At 46.5% G+C, this 17,848-nt stretch overlaps 1 protein-coding gene across 2 annotated transcripts in view; it reads right to left on the bottom strand.

Annotated features, from left to right (window-relative positions):
• The window catches only part of nrp2a (neuropilin 2a), a 59,436-nt gene that overhangs the window by 38,813 nt on the left and 2,775 nt on the right, over positions 1-17,848 (bottom strand). For both annotated transcript variants that reach the window (XM_076723229.1, XM_076723230.1), the window contains exons 2-3: positions 10,914-11,091; positions 1,216-1,397 (exon numbers count right to left, since the gene is read on the bottom strand). In XM_076723229.1, the coding sequence (XP_076579344.1) occupies positions 1,216-1,397; positions 10,914-11,091 (360 nt within the window). The remainder of the gene's footprint in view (positions 1-1,215; positions 1,398-10,913; positions 11,092-17,848) is intronic.

Genomic DNA, 17,848 nt, shown 5'->3' with positions numbered 1-17,848 from the left:
TGTGTGTGTGTGTGTGTGTGAGAGACAGATGCAATCTATGCTATTACATTGTCGGGGTTCGAGCTGATGGCCCTGGTAACTGAGCTGAATGTCAAATATGGGTCACATTCATTTGACACAAAACCAGAAGTACTTTGTAAAGCTAGTGGATGATGACACAATGCATTCGTTCCGTTTGATGCTCATTTCTCCTGCTCCATAAACCCTGACTCATTGTACATTTTGAGACCTAAACATCTGAATCGAAGCTACAAATGCTGCAATCGGCTCGTAACTCGAACATAAATCTTTTAGCTCCCTCGAGGCCACCTCTCCATCTACTAAACGCACGCACCTCGCCACCGCCACCGCAACAAATACAGCTTCCATCACAACCTCACCTGCAACGCGCACTTTACCCCATGCACCTCGACGACCTCGAGAAAATTCCATTTCGGCACACACTCATCCCCATCAATCTCCTCGCCTCCGCCTCTACCCATAAACCTTTAACCTTAAGTCCAGCTCCAAGTTGCCTTGGAGCTCTCTCCATCATCCCACCACCACCTCCCACACCGAGCCCTCCTCATCCCCCCCTGAGGAAGCGGATCCTGCGCCAATTAAGCAAGCATTCCTCGCATGCTTTCAGGCGGCTTGAAAGTAGTTTAGTAGTTTTTTTCTCTCTCCTCTCTAACTTTTGTTTACATGGCCGGCTGCCTCTGCTGATGTTAATTGTTGTGAGAGTGTGCTGGGGTGAATGATCACAGGTTTCGGGCCATTAGCACGGGGCAAAGAAGTGGCATGGAGACAAAATCGTTAGCTTAAGTATTAATGTGGAGCGGAGACTTGTGTTTGGTTCAGAGTGAGGAAACGTTTTCTGAAACTCAAATTTCCCACAAAGGTTTCTCAACACTTTTAGACACTGAGATAAATTACATGCAATGAGCTGCAGACCCTGAACCACAGTGGCAACGTACACAGTCGGCAAATGAGTAGCTGGAGCATGTTAGTGTAAGAAGATCAGAAACGTCTATACACTCTGTTCACTGATGGATATCTAATATATGCATTTCTGTGTAACTTAATATTTAGATAACTTAAACTGTTAATATACAGAAAATGCAATCTGATCACATGCATGATCATACCCAATTAGCATGAAGAACATAGATCAAACTAACCAATCAAATCCAATGTTTCTACCCTAAACGGCCAGTTTCTGGTCCAGTTCCTCACCTGTTTTGAAGATCTCGTAGCGCAGGGAGAAGCCCGCCCCCTGATGGGCGTAGTCTGAGACGAATCGGATCTGGAGGGAGGGTCCAGATGAGATGATGGGCGCTGGGGCGATGTTGCTGCAGTGTCGACCCAGAACGTCAGCCGTGTCCGAAGTCCCGTCGCGGATCTCGATGAAGTCATACCTGAGCAAAAAAAAGGAGAAATAACAAAGAAAGATTATTTCCTGCAAGCATCCGGAGGAAGTCTTAACATTCAGCTTACGCTGTGCTTAATGCAGCAGGAAGGGTTTAAGAGAGGTAAAGAGATAAAAAGGGAGTGGTGGGGGATAGATAAACATAGATCGACAGTTATGGGGTTATGCAACAAGCTAAGCTAATAAAAACCAGACAGGTGTGGACCTATTTACCATTAGAGTTCAGCCTCCGGACAGAATACACAGTGTCCAAGTAAAGCACTTAGGAACACAACACAACATTAAGACACCAGGAAATATATCTGCCACAGCCTTGGCTCACAGTCAAAGCATCTCCATCTTATTTGTGCTCTTTCCCCACAGCTGCATTCAATAAATTTAGCTCTTACGACCCAGTTTTGCTCGGGACAACAAAGTTAGCTCAGGGCGAGCGATCCTCAAATCACTGAATCCTGGATTACAGGAAGGAAAACGGCTGTGTTTCAGATTGAAGATACTTGAGCGAGAGGCTGCAATCTGGAGGGTGAAGATGCAGGCGAACAGACGGCTGGACGGATTCGTTAATAAGAAGCATAAAAATAGACAAGCTCATGAAAAAATAAAGAGGCGAGGGCTCGGGGAGAGGAAAGGTGAGGACATTAGCGGCATGTGGGGGTGGGATCACTTCCTTTTTAGCTTCCTCATGCTTCAGCTCTCAGCTCATTATGACCTCTGACTAGCCGACTGACCCTGAATGACAAAAGCAAATTCTTAACTGTCAGGTCAGTGTGTGTGTGCGTGTGTGTGTTTATGTGTGAGAGAGAAAAAGAAGACAGAGCCCACCTGACTGATCCAGAATTAGCTCATCGCCCTGTGTGTCATTCCTTTCACATTATTAGACACACGCAGCAGCAGAGTCACAGACAGAGGTGACACACACACACACACACACACACACACACACACAGAGCTGTCTGTGGTCGATGTTTTTTATTGTTTTCCACTGACGAATCAGTCGATCACAGAACATTTACACTTCTTCTTGGGTCACATGCAATGCAACTGTTAATGCTGCCGTGTTTCCAGCCTGATGTGCACATTTATTCGTTCCTAATATACAAAACATGGCACCGCTTCCACCTCAAAAATAGGCCTCTGCTCCCAAGTACAGAATAAAAAGGAAAAGGAGAGATTAAGTGGGAATAAACACCCCTGCGAAGCCCAGCATGACACATGACGAGTAAATAGATTGGACTGAACTGAACAGGTTATTTTAAAGCATCCTTGCATCACTATCAGTATGTATAAATGGCTTCGACACTCTTAAATTGGCCTGCATGTGTGGCAAAGCATCTGTCACTCCAGATGCTGTTTCCGAAGAAAGTTTCAATCCCTCCATTTATTTGATAATAATTTTAGTCCTCAGATGGGTGAGTACTGTACAATCAAAACTGTTATTTACTGCAAAACTCAGTTCTACTATGCAATACCTCCAAAAAATGATACTGCAGCTTTGTTGGTATGATTAAGAAAGGACCAGCCCATGCCTGGGAGCTGACGGCGAAGCACCGGGTTTTAACGTAGTAATTTGGGGTTGTGACAATATTGGAAGAAGGAGAAAACTCTATAATTTCTGTTTGTTACCATCTCAGTGTCTAAGTGCTGTTTTATGTAAGTTACACTGAATTTTACTTGAGTAATGTTCTTCTCAAACCAGCAATCATACTAAAAGTAACCTTCACTTTTGGACCTCCTTTCGTTGTGTGTGTTTGTGTCGGTCCTCAATGTGTGTGCATCTGCATTTTCTGCTGAAAATGAACGTTGTTGTGTTTTCAAGTTGTGCCACTGTGAATAATTTCCCTGTAATTTTTCTCTCCATACTATTCATCCCTGGCTCGCTCTCTCTCTACGGTGCTAACAAGTGTCTCTTCACTCCCTTATTGTGATTCCCTGCGTAACTAACTGCATCGCAGCAGGAACCCTGCAGCGACACTGAGGACACCCTCCTGACACACACACACACACACACGCAAACACACTCTTCTCAATTAGTTCATATGACGAAGCCGTCAAAAAAAACAACAACAAAAAAAAACAACGGAGCTGCTGTTGTCTCACTAATTACTGTGATGAGCTCTTTGATGCTGAAAAAGCAGCGCAGACGTCTCTGGGTTTTGAGCCACATTTAAACACGGCATCTCGCTCAGATTCTAAACAGGAACATGTTGGTGTTTCTTCTCACTCCTTCCCCAAACTAAAAAAAGTATTCAGTAAAGCTGAGGGGCACCAATCAGCGCTAGGCTGCGTTTCTCTGCGGCATCTGAGCGCTAAGACTGCTTTTTGTACTGCAGCTTGGAATAAAACCTGGATTAAGTGGAGTCACTAAGCCTCTTTTTTTGGCTATCTCATTGCAGCAGCGTATTGATTCCTATACAGAGCATTCAAGCTCAGACTGCTGATGGCGGGATAATCCCAACCACGTTAATCTAGGTCAGAGCGGCACACGTACAGGTGAAGAGCAAAGTGCGAAAATGCTGCAATGAGTCTGTAATGTCACCACAACCTTGTCTGCATCCTGTGAGCATGCGACAGATGACAATGTGTAGGAAGTGTTACTTAAGTTCTCTCAGCGTGTGCTTGGGGACTACAGTTTTTAAAGGAAACCCTGTGTTAGAGACTATGGGTGTGGAGCTTTCAAGATGAGGGTGTTTTTCAGGGATGGAGCGTCTAATGAAAGGTTGGCTTGTGGGAGCTGTAGGATGCAGCGTTTTTGGCAAAAAGTCAAGACATGGCTGCCTCTGCTGCAGCAGTTTCGGCTATTTTTTCTCTCCGTCTGTCTCTCTTGAGCCCCTCGACTGTGCTAAATCTCTGCCATGCTCTTTCACCAATTCACTTTATATGTGCGCACCAGCATGGAGGAACATATGTGAGTTATTCAAAAACAGATGTCATTCCCCTCTGAAGCAATCCATATAGTAAGACTTCGTCCCGGGACATTGGAAAGAAGGCACTGTAACAAGTTTGATTGTCTCACTACATACTTGTAATGCTGCAGTTTAAGTATGTGATGGTTGGGACTGGAGCAAATCAGCACAAAAGTAGTGAGTGAGTTAAGAAGCAGTTGTCCAATTCTCTTATACATGTCCTGGTTGTAATCCTGCATTACAAAAGGCGATCGTAAAGGCTTTAGCTGCAAGCTCCCACGGTGAGCCTGTAAGAGCCACGGCTCTCCCTAAGTACGCCTGCTTAGGGCTGTAACTGACACATGCTTAGGGAAAACACACACTCAAACATGTGCCAACAAACACACACACACACACACATGCAGAGAGACGGACACACAGCCACACGCTGATATAGACAAACATAGGCGTGCGCGTACACACTCAACGCTGTATCGCCAACACCAAGGATAAAAGGCCTGCGAAAGAGCTGAGAGCCTAATTAGGTTTTAATTGATTTTAGAGTGGGTCTCTATCCTTCTCTCTCTCTCTCTCTCTTTCTGTCTCGCTCTCTCCTGTCGTGGATTAGCGTCAGTGAGTGAGTGTTCCTCAGATGTGATTATTGACCTGTTCGCTCAGCCTCTCCCCAGGCTCTGATGAATACATGCATGAGGACCTGACGTGTGAGAGCCCGCTGTCTGTCTCTCTCAAATGCACACTTGAGCGCATTCCACGACACCGTGCGCGCACACGTGTGCACAAACCGTTTGCACATGCGCACACACACGCAAAAAAAAACCCCCCCTGCACCCGCAAAGACACACATTAGCATTGCGCGCCACTCACAAACACGTTAAAGCATTCACGCAAGCCCGCGTCCAGATCCTGGTTCCATTAGGAGTTGTTTTGATGCTACGTCTGACACCAGCCGTTCCCCAGCCCCAGCTCTCTGTCTGTCTGGCAGTCTGTCTGGGTCTGCATGACTGGCCCTGTGTTTAGGGAGTCATTACGGGGCACCAGTTTCAACCCCCCTCATTTCTCCTGTGGAGAATAGCTGCAGCAGAGGGAGAGGGGTTAAGGAAACTGGTAATTCTGCACCAGTCCAGACATGTCCTCTCTTCCTCTGCTCTCATATATCACTCCACCCCTACGCCAAAACGACTAATTGCCTTTCACACCTTTCCTGTTTGTTGGGGTCCGGGGACATTTCCTGTAGGCATCGGCACCAAAATGCGGAGCAACATAACTGCACCACACGCTGTAAACTGTATACTCACATTTAAATCTCTCAGCTAGCCTTTGTGGCCTCCACTCGTGGTCAATCTCCACACTATAAACAGATCAGTAAAACCCTCACGACATCCTTCTTTTGTGAAATCAGAAAAGGAATCTCGTTTAACCACCTGTCCGTCCGCATTTAACTGCTTGACTGCGAAACAACTCGTATGGGATGTTGTGATTCACTCATTTTACTCCAAACGCTTGCATAAACACATAAAGCATTCGCTGGGAAAAATTACACAAAAGATTAACACATAATTTGCTGTGGGTGCGTCATGGTCGTCTGATTTATTTTGTTTATGCTGATAAAAGAGCAACAGCTGTTGGAGAATATCAGCAAACCAAACTTGGCTGTACTCAGACACTTGAGGCCTTCGGTTGAAATGAGTTTCCTTTCTCTTGCGTTGTGTTTTTCCCCTCTTGTTTTCCACTCTCGGAGCACAGAAACCCACAAGATCCCGATCCGGTAAACAATGAACAACTGCTTGTCGCTTCTTCCTTCTCTCTCTTGATGATGCACAGAAGCAGAAATTAAGTGAGGCGGAGGGTGTGTTGTAGACACACAACCAGATGCACAAGCATCTCCATCCACACACACACACACACTACCAGCCGCTCCTCCCGCCCTCGATGGGGACTCTAATAAACCATAAGTGCCTCTGAAATATTAACTAGATTCTGCGAGCAAAATCCCTGCAGATCCACAGGGCCTGCCATCTTCAATCTAGCCCAAAAACAAATAGCACTCCCCTTCCTCCTCTCCTCCTGCCTCACCTCCCTCTTCTGCTGTCCATCACAGATGCATACTTACAGATGACTGGGGCCAAACCGCTGACCACAGGCAGTCTGGGCTCGGACCCAGGCCTTCTAGTGCGGCATCGATCTGTAACATCAGACTGTAACTGCTGTCTGAGCTGAAGCCGTGACCCTGCTGCCCCTACTGGATGCATTTTAATCGACCTATATCAACATACATTTGCGATGGAGATTTCCCTCACTGCGTTGGCAACTCGTCCAGACACTCACTTTTATTCCAGCGGAGAATTTAGACCCTCGAGTCCACTTAGCTTACATGTTTTTATATTGAGGAGATTCACATAGAGAGGTAAGACCAAGCTTATAGCTTTGGCACATTGCTCATATCTGAGTGTCTCTGTATCAGGCCAGAGCAATCGATCAAAGCAAGCATTTGAAATGGTTGATAATGCTGGTTTTTACATTTAATTATCCCTGTTCCTTATTATATCATCATTATAGCAACTGTAACAGTCCTGACCGCTGGACGCTGATGACCGTGATCTTGTCCTAAACGCCGGCCATGAGCCAGATATTGACACATCAGAACCCAAACAACTCCCTTTAGTCATGACCTCTGGCAACTCATCTGTCTCTCCTTTCATCCTTAACCATCACCCTCCTCCTCCTCCTCTTCACCTCCTTCTCTCGCTCCCTCCGGCCATTGCTGATCATCTATTGACTTCCCATTACAAGCGGAATACTGACATTGATCCCACACCTCTCTGCTCCCCCTTTGGGTATTAGTAAGAGGGTGATATCATGCACGCACACACACAGACACGCATGCAAACGCAGGACAGCTGCTGCGATGTGTTGGAGACACCTCTCGCTGTGGACAGGCGTGTCACAGGCTGAGGGGTTTTACAGCTTTTGTGTGTATGTGTGTAAAGTTCTAAAGCTGTATCATCAAGCCTTCCCACCCCGGGCTGCATTCAATAACAAATCACCGAATAAAAGTGAGAAAATAAAAACCACAAAGGTGGAAGAAATGGATCTTCCTGAATGACTGCAGTTTTATGGCGTGCATATGTGTTTGTGAGCACGTCTGTATGTAATTCTGCCCGTTTCAATGTTTAATTCAAGTGTGTAAAAATAAAACACTTCCTCCTCGGGCTAGAGGAGAGGGAGAGCGAAAGAACAAAGGGAGGGAAGAGGTAGATCAAGAAAGGGAGGGAGGAAGATGAAGCGAAAGAGAAAGAGAGCCGGAGAGAAACAGAAAAAGAAAGCGGGGGGATGTAGCCTCCACCTCACTCTCCTCTCTCAGTCTCTCTCCCCCCTCCTCAGCTCCTGGTATATCGCTAGGTAGCATCCTGGGGCTTGGTGATGGCAGATTGCATTAGAGATATGGGCCTGATATTTCATCTAGCCTTTATTACATTTAGTTCACATCAATCGGCTGGCAACCTGGAGGTAAGAGCTATTTGGCACGCGGCCGGACTCCCCCTGAAATGAAATCCTGAATTAAAGTGCCACCTCAGACATGGAGTGCCTGCATAAGGCTGCGGATTTGATTGCTGCAGTAGAGCCGCGGTTTGGCTACGTTACATCGTCCGAGCACTGACTGTTTGAACCCACTGAGGGAAAATCACCAGCTGGCTGGGGATATTAGCCAGAGTTCAGACCCCTTGCCTGGGCTGACCAAGCACTTTTCTTGGTTTTATAAGGGTCTAAAGTGCCCAAGGGGGGATATGATGAGCACTCTTACGCTGACAGGTTGCGTGCTTAAATGTGTACGTGCATGTGTTTTTAAGTGTATCCACCAAAAACATATGTACATCTGCAATCTCTATGACCATGTTATCATCTATGCTTTTTTTCTTTGTGTGTTTCCACAGTCAGCAGTCTAGACGATAGCTCTGCATCTTTCAGGTAACACACAGCTCTGGTTTTCTCTGCTGCTGTCTCTGTAATCCCAGCTGTCACGCAGATTTTCAGCCTTGACCAAGATGGTGAGCCCTCCACCTCTGCAGCCCTCCAGCCCCCCTCGCCCTAACCTCGTGGAGGACCGTGAAAACATGCAAAAATCTACTCTCTGCTCACTCACACTGCCGTGCCTAATCATACAGGCAAAAAAAAAAAAAGAGAAGCTACCCGTAACAGTGCTTCAGGGCTCGGATCAATCCTGGTAAAAAGCATAGCAGAGGATGGAGAGAGCAGGAATATCGAGCCGTACTTTGGCTTTTCCTACTTATTTCTGTTGCTATTTCTGTGCCCCAAAGGGAAATGCATCCTCCACGAAACACAGAAGGGCAAACACATTAGCGTTGGAGTTTATGCATAAATAAATGTTGGCGCGATCCCCTATTTCTCTAATGGGCCTCTAAAATGGGGGTTATCACAGGGAGGCCGGATGGATGGATGGAGGGAAGAGGGAAGCGGCGCGGCTAGTCTTACAAACTAACACTTGCTTGCATGCTTGTGGAGTTACTCACATGCAGACGCTTTTTCCCACCCACGCTCACTGACTCTCACACACACATGCACACACTCATACATACAGGATGAAGGGAGATTGAGTGGGAGTGTGTGTTAGAGGGCAGGCCAAGGCCTCTGTCCCCCCAGGCGAGTGTAAAAAAAAAAAAAAAAAATAACCCCCATCTCAATAAAACCCTCTGCGGAGAAGAGAAAAGAGGAGGCATTTCGGTTTTCTCTTCCTCCTCCCTCGGTCTCCTCCTGCCCTGCACGCCTTGGGCTGTGAGAAGCTGCTTGACACACTGCTTATCAACAGCTGAGCCATTCCTCTCTCCACCACTACAGCGGGGAAGTCCAGTGTGCTGCGGTGTTGACACTGTGGCGCTGGTGTAAAAGCGTTGTTACTGAGAAACATATTGCAAGGGAGATAATTATGCAACATTTTGCCTTTGACAAAAGCGACAGAAACCTGGAGACACAAAGCCGAGACATCAAAATAACATTTCCAGTTCACTGCAACGTGACACAGCTGCATGAATAGAACCGACAATCATTACAAAACCCTTTCACCAAAGCAGCCATTGATGTCCTCATGAAAGTTACATTTCTCTCCTGGCCAGACAAAGTGCTTTGTCAGTGAACAATGCAAAAAAATACGCATTTAGGATTATTAATTCTTCAATTTGCAGAATGAGGGGAGGGCTGGAGCAAGGAAATAAGAAAGAAATGGGCATAATTGCAGACTATACAGATAAAACGTGTCTGTGTTCACTTTAAACAGACCAAACGGACAATGAAAAAGTCTCGAAATGGGTGATGTGTGTAACATTCTCCCTGACTCAGTTGTATAAAAGTGGATTAAACAGTGGAAACCGTGACTTCTTCCTCCTTCCTCTGAGGTCAAAGACAATAGAAGAGCATATGATTTGGATTATTCATGTCTCTGAGAAAGGAAACTGACCGAACACAGTCATATCCAAACAGCTGGGCTTCATTCTCTGCTCCTTCTTCTCCTTTTCCTTCCCTGTTTTTTCTCTCTCTCTCTGCCTTTCCCTCCTTCAAACTTCAAACTACATCGTGATCCTTTTCGTTCCCACAGTCTATCTGTCCTCCGTGTCCAAACACACACATGCAGATCTTCAAATGCTGCTTAGCATTTGATTATCAGATGGAAGGGGATTACAGCCAGATAGCCCTGATAATGTCAGATGCACATGCACAGAAATGATTCTCAAAATTTGTCCCAAGTGTCTGATTGTGGTTTATGAATCAATGTATTCTCCTTTAGCAAGTAAAAAACTTCAGTCATCTGGTTCCAAGCTGAATAAAACAAAACTATCTTCTGGCATTTTTTGTCATACATCATCAGTTTAACCAGGGGAAGATTATTATCGAGCTATTTGACTCATTCTTTCCATTCAGTCTTAATTGTGACCCGCATTGTCTGTATTCAAATTCATGCCAAGGAGACCAAAAAAACTTGGGATGTGGAAACTAAAATGAGCCGCATTCTCTGCTGTCTGAACTGTTGAGGTTATGTGCAGCTGATGTGCCCTTGAGCCAGGAATTCAACACAGTAATTGCTCCGGAGAAGCCGTTAAAAGGCCAACACAAAGCGTCTGTGGCTGTAATGGGCAGCATCCAGGACATAATGTGTGTAATGGTGTGAATGCGAAAAAAAAAAGAACTGGCGCTGAAAAGAACTTGTGTGCTCACCGTTCCCTCAGTAAATAATTATTTCACAAAAAGAAAACCACAGTCCACTTAATGGTCTGCGTTTTGCAGAAAGCTTGTATCTACAATTAAAATTTCCTTCTCGATTGACCTGTTGTGGTCAAAATGTGGAAAACGTTTCAACAGCTTGGGATCAAGCCAAACCGCCGGCAATGAATTATAATAGTATGTAAAAATCAGTGTGCTCCAACAGGAAATTACTTATTTGAGATAAGTATGCTTTTGCAGCATACTAATGAAAACGTCAACACAAATCATCACTCAGCCAGAATAATAACTAGTGATTTATAGATGTCACTATTATGACACGGCTCTCCAAAAAGCCCCCATTCTCCCATCGTGCCCCTTCGCTGTCTTACTTGCAGTCCAGCCTCTCGATCTCAAAGTGTGGGTTGAAGTTGAGAACGATGCGCTGCGAGGGCTCCGGCGCCGTGATGATCCAGTGACAGTTCTGATGAGGCGGGTACTCCAGAGGATACCCGGGAGAGGTGATGTATCCCGCCTCGCTGGCATCTAAGACGCCTCCGCACTCCGGCGCTGCGATAAGAGACGGAGAGGGAGAGAGATGGAAGGGTGGGGTACAGCGGGAGGTGACAGGTATTGATTAGAAAATGGACATACTACAGGAAAAAGTTGAGTTTATTTTCATTTTAAACATACTTTTGTTGCATTTCTACATCCGTCATTTGCATAGCAGGCCGGCGTCAAGCCATATAAATCCTCAGTAAATGGTACATTCCCCAGAACAGCGACTCAGAGGACGCTTCTTCATTTACCTTGTTTCTCTGTATGAAGATGTGATGAGCAACAAATGAACAGTAAAACAAAGAAAGCAATTTAGGCCGTCAGTTAGGAGGAAATTGGAAAAACTTCTCCATTGTGGATTCTCAATGCGAGCGGGACCACATGGGTAAGCTATTAAAACAATAAAAGATCATCACTGCTGCATCTGGCGCACACACCTACACACATACACAGAAGAAACACACACAGAGCCTTTTTTGCCCTCTTCCACACCCAGCCTCTTATCTCTCTAGTTCCCCATTGGGAGCGTTCTCCAAGTGTAATTGTTGCTCCGGCAAGCCAATCTGCAAACATTAGGACACATTCCCTGATCCTATCACGCTCTCCCAGGAACAATAGCCTGCCAATGGCATCGCTCTGCAGGCTTAGACAGGAAGTGACACACAGACGGCCTGTCTCACAAGGTTCTGGGGGTCACCCCGAGTCTGTAATGAGACGCTAACACGGCAACAAAGACCCTATTCTCTGCGTACACCCCGACAGCTAAGGCAGCTCTCACGCTCGGCGTTATCTCTCATAAACACGCTAAACACATAAACTCACATGCACATACAAAGGGAACATGCATATGGGTATTCTGCATGTGCACACACACACCCAGTGGGAGATCTGACACACACACACACACACATACAGATGGAGCACTGTGCACAATAGTTCCTTTATTACTCTTTCAGTGCAATAGATTTGCGGGCATTATTATTCTTTACAGAGGCAAAGGCAAAATATGTTCTCCATGACAACAGCGGGGGGTGGTTTAGATAGCTACCTCCGTATATGTGTGTGTGTGTGTGTGTGTGTGTGGCTGTTGATGCACCAGGGGGATCTCTAAATGTAATGAATGTTGTGATATTGAACTCAAAGAGGGGCGAATGTTTTCTTAATATTGTAGCTGGCGTATGTCTGCCGAATCAGAAAAACACCACACAGAGGGAGGAAAGCTGCTTTATCAGGCAGCAAACTTCAGCTAATGGTACGCTGCCATTAACAATGCACGACCAAATGGTGGCTTAAACACTCGGCCGCTGAGATGAATCTACTCTTGACATAAATGGGTTGATATTCCTGCTTGTTTTTCTTACAAATTTCTATGAAAGCATCAATAAAGAAAGCGGAAAGCAAAGCAAGAAAAAAAAAAAAGCAGCACCAAAGGCTTGAAGTGTAATAGACCCTTCAAGTGATGACATTTCCACCGCCTATTGTGCTTAAAAGGCACACTTAAGATTCTCTGACATTTGCTAGGGCTGCGATGGCTTCCTTACTTTGTAAGTGGAGAGGAGCGATGCCCACGCTCACGCAGCAGGCACACACAGCTGCCGGTGATTTCATGTGAGTGCACGACTCCAGCCGCCCACGTGCGTACACACAGACACACGTGTGAGCTGTTGCACAAATGCACAACACACACACAAGTTCGGCTGCATGTGCACGTATGAAGGCACGCACAGGGGTGCTTAAACACACTCCCACGCACAATGAGCGCACACACACACGTACAGCTGCCGCTCCATGTTCAAACGGCCACCCACGCACGCACACATCCAAATACAAACACAGGGCTTGTCAATCACACGGGCCGACAGAGGTGGAAAAAATAGCTAACTGAAAAATTTCAAAAAGATAGCAGGGATGGCAAAGAATGACAGAGACAGACAGAAAGCCACACACACACAGACATCTCTTTATCTGCTGCGGCTCTGCAGACAGACAGTCATTGTTGGGAAGCCTATGGAGGGGACGTGTGCAGGAGGCTATCAGCACGCAGAGCCCTGGCAGATTAAGCCGTTTGGGGAGAATCCTGCCGCCTCGACACTTTTTCCCTGAGCTGCCCATTCAGTGGCCTCCAAGGAGGATGAAGAGGAGGGGTGGAGGAGAGAGGAGACAAGGAGTGGGAAGGGATGGGGGAAAGGATTACAGCGGGAAGGAGAATGGAAGAGGGGAGAGAGGATGAAAGCAAAGAGGGAGAGGAGAGAAGGAGGAGAGACGGTGAGGCGATGGATAAGAAGATGGATTGAGGAAGAAGGGGGGAAGATTGATCGGAAGGGGAGGAGGGTGAAGGCGGTGGGCGGGGTTGATGTATGATGGGCGGGTGCGAGGACATAGGTGGGAAGAGCGAGGAAGAGAGGGACGGGTGACAGGCAGAGAGAGCGGGAGGCAACGAGGAGGAGAGATCCAGAGGGTGAGGAAGAGAGAGGTGCAGTGAGTGACAGAAGAGATGGAGCGAAGGGACTGTGAGTGTGTGTGTGTGTGTGTGTGTGTGTGTGTGCATGCACGGCGCAGAGAGCCTGACGAGCCTCATTAAGACATGCCTGCTATCCAGCGCCTCCCTGTAGACGCTGACCCCACTGGGAAACCTCTCGCACGACACACTCACTCTGGTAGCATATATGTACATGTGTGCGTGCGTGCGTGCGTGTTTGAATGAGTGCGTGTGTGTGTGTGTGTGTGTGTGCGTTTGAATGAGTGCGTGTGGCACGGTGGGTGTTTGTTTGCTGCTGCTCAGAAAAAAGAGGGAAAGGGAGGATGCAGCAGCAACACTTTCTCTGCACTGAATGAACGACTGCGAGAAGATTCTGATGACAGATGTGTGTATTCTTTGCCTAATTGCTTGCATGTCCATGACAATTAGTTAGAATGAAACATGCATATATGAATGAGTGTGTGTGTGTGTGTGTGTGTGTGTGTGTGTGTGTGTGTGTGTGTGTGTCACTGTCGAGCAGAATGTTTTGGTGAGAACAGAACTTGTGCTGTTGGATGAGCAGCACGGAGGAAGCACTCAGGAGCTGCCAGCGAGCTTCATGAATTACACCGTCTCTTCTAGTAGAGGAGCCAATCTGTCTACACACACACACACTCACACACAAGTGCCACATTTGTTTCTACCATGCACTATAACATGAGAACAATGTCACTACTGTGTGTGTGTGTGTATGCTGGATGTGTGTGTGCTCTTCACATTTATTGTTTTAGTGTTGTGTGGATGAAACTGAAATGCTGCCGAATTACTTTAAATGTAAGTGTGCATGTACATGTAGTCACATCATTTGTTTTACCGTAGATTGTGTCGATAAAGTGTGTGTGTGCGTGTGTGTGTGTGTGTGCACATTTTCTAGTAGCTCCAGATCAAGTCAAACCCACAGACGTCTTTGTACCCGCTGTGAGTGCCTTTATCTTCATTATCTGGGAAAATGTGCATATGTCTGCATGTCTTTGCTCACGTTCTGTTATGTGTGTGTGTGTGTGTGTGTGTGTGTGTGTGCGCGTGTGTGTGTGAGTGTGTGCGTGCATGCCCGCGCTCTCATTTCTATTAGCAGCCTTATCGGGGGAAGTATGGCGTCACGCTCTGGGATAAGCTGCGAGTGTGAGGAGAGGCGCTGATAAATCCCTCCATCATTCCCAGTGTCTCTCGCCCCTCCCTCGCTCGCTCTCCACCCCCCCACCTTAATTAAAAAGTGCTATCGCCCAGAGTGAGGGAATGAGAGGGGAGAGTGGGCAGCACTCATCCATTCAGTCAAGAGCAGGGGTTGTCTCTCCAACTGCTTTTAATCTCACCCATTCCACACTAGACTGGACCCAAGGAGAGGGAGAGGATGAGGAGGAAGGGGCGAAGAAAAGAGATTCACTTTCATTGCCCTGTGCTTTATGACCTTTATGCCGTGGTAGAATGACTGTGCTATGGGGAAAAGAGGCAGCGGTATGAGAATTTAAAATTCAGATGGATGAAAAGTCCACCCTCGCTGATACAGCATACGCTTAAATATCAGAAATATCATCAAGACGCCAGTTTCAAGCTTTCAAAGGCAGAAAACCTTGAAAATACCTGAATGCTTTCTTGAAAATGAACGGCAAGCTACTGTGTGGAATAATAAATGGAAATTACACCTTCTGAGATAAAAGTGTATAAGTTTCAGCTCTTACTCATAGCACACAATGTCTAATTTACATGATGCATTGAGGCCTCCGCAGGTGAGGAAATTAGAATCAGGAGCTGAATTCTCCATGATGGATATCCCCCATATGATCTGTGACAATCTGTGAATAATACCAAATGTAAAAAGACGCTCGTGAGTTGATGCTTAAGGGAGATTCACCGTACTCTGCGGCCAGTTTTCTGCAAGAACGACCGACCAAAAACACAAACCGGCAAACAACAATCAGCCACTGCAACACACACAGACAAAAGCTTTTTGTTTCACAGTGTTAGATGTGTTTAAGGGGGGATTTTTTTTTCTTTTAAGAACTAACAAAAGCTACATCAAAGGAAGATAATATCCCGAAATCCTCTTTTCCTCTCTCTCTCTGCCTCCTTTTCTTTCTCTCTCTCTACTCCTCCCTCCCTAACAGGATAAGTGCCCCATGATAATCAGCTAAATGCACAGAGCTGGCCATCGTGATCAATGGTTCAATGGATCAATCGAGTAAACAGATGGTTGCTGGTGGCTGCAGGGGGGTAATGGTGTGGGCCTAATCCTAAACACTACCTGACTACAGTATCATGTCTCTTCTCCCCTGGTGCACTCTTTTGTCTCGGTGCGGCGGCGTCAAACCTGCACCGCCGGAGCTCTTTCCACAAAGGACTTCCCTGTCCAAAGAGTGGAAACAGCCGAGGCGACATCAGCGAGAGGGAGCTGTGCAGAATTGAGCTTTGCTGCAGGAGTTTTGGTGATTTGTTGCCGCCCTCTACCCCCCACCTTACAGAATGTTACCTTTCAGTGGAACTGACTGCTTAAAAACCCTTTCTGGAAGAACTGCAGCGCTTACAAAAGCAGTTTTTTTCCTCTAAATTCACACCCATAACTCTCCCCTCATGCACCCTCTCCTCTTTAACCCCGTTTGTGAATTACAGTAAATTTAAAATGCCTTGCCTCTTGACAATGCTAACCCCCTCCAGCTCCCATCTAAACCCGTCCCCGAGCGCCCGTTAAGACCCCCCGTGTGGCTAATGCGGCAGAGTGAAAGACCCAGATCTGTTTTATTTATGGGGGTCTTGTTTTTAATTTCACCCCAAATGCAGGCCAGGGCTTTGCGCGAGCCTGTGACTCTCATACCTGACTGGTATCGAACAGGCCGCTCAGTTTGTCTTTGGCTATGAATGCTAATAGGTGACCTTGTTTTCGCAGCTGATACCTCTGAGGCCGGGCCAGATTAAAACACAGAGAAATGCAAAGAATTGAAGGGCGGGTTGCAGAGGAGGGGAGGAGGAGAGAAAAGGCAAAGGCGTGAGCAAGAAAACAAATAGAGAGGGGCAAAAAAGACCAACAAAGAGAATAAAAAGGAGAAAGTCCATCCAGACAGGAAGAAACATTTGGAAAAGAAATGATTAAATGAGCACAAATCCAACTCTGGAAGAAGTCGATACCATAGGTGGAGAGGATGCACAGCCGCCCACTCAATAAACATGCAAATGAGCTGCTTAATGGCCTGAATATTAATGCTTATGGTAAGGAGTAATTGATGTACATGTCACTGAGTCAAACTATTGTGATTACAGTACAAGCGGAGTAGAATTCTCTACGCTTCGGTTATAAAGATTGCAGCAAATAGGGCTTGAGACATTAAAAAAGGGACCTTTTCTATTCTACTTAAGGATGCAGAGAACAGCAGAGCGCAACTGGAAATGTCCAAGCACCAAATGTCTGTTATGGATCATTTACCTTCAGACCATGTAAGATTTTTACACCCGTGGGGGTTTCTGGCTGAGATGCCTCAGGCGTGCATCAATTTGTTCCAAAGCATTATATCTTCAGGGAAACCTTTGGCTACTGGAAATGTATCAAGTTGCTAAAAGCAGATGGAGTCTATCATCAAAAGGCAGGAACTCTTTGGAAACCTTTAATGTGACTCCAGTGTGCTTCACTTTTATGGGAGCATCGTTTTGTTACAGAGTGTCTGTTTTTTTAATGACAGATTCACTTCTTTTATTTTCCACCTCTCTGCAGAGCTCTGGCTGTGATTTTACCCCACTTTAGCTGTCACCCCAGACTATAGTGTCACTCCATAAACCCTTAATGCGATCTGTTCCCTCTAAGTCCGGTGCCATTTTAACTCTGTGACCCCGGCACGCTTTGATGTTGCCCTTTCCTCTCACGCTCTGTTTGATGCACAATCCCCCCACCACCGTCTCCTTCGGTCTCTCCTCCAAGTCTTCCTTGTTCCCGCGCGCTCCTTCATGTTATGACCTGATGGATGCCATGCTCACTTCTCTGTGCCTTGAGTAGCTTCACATCTGCCTTCTGTTCGTCTCTGTTGTCTTTCTGTCCCCTAACATCTCTCTCTGCCTCTGGACCCCCCCCCCCCTCATCTCTCTGAACCTCCTTACTTCTGTGTCCGTTCTGCTCTCTCTCAGTCTCTCCTTCCTCTGGCATCTGTGTGTAATGTGGCTCTTGAGGGGAGCATGGAGGCAGGGACATGCGGTGCAGTGTCTTGGCAGGGGATAGAGAGAGAGAGTGGGGGGAGATCTAGCTTCTTGCTTGCCTGATGGCTGCCAAGA

Source organism: Chaetodon auriga, chromosome 23, assembly GCF_051107435.1.
Source record: "Chaetodon auriga isolate fChaAug3 chromosome 23, fChaAug3.hap1, whole genome shotgun sequence".
Classification (NCBI taxonomy): Eukaryota; Metazoa; Chordata; class Actinopteri; order Chaetodontiformes; family Chaetodontidae; genus Chaetodon; species Chaetodon auriga.
This window is presented reverse-complemented; position numbering and strand designations above follow the sequence as displayed.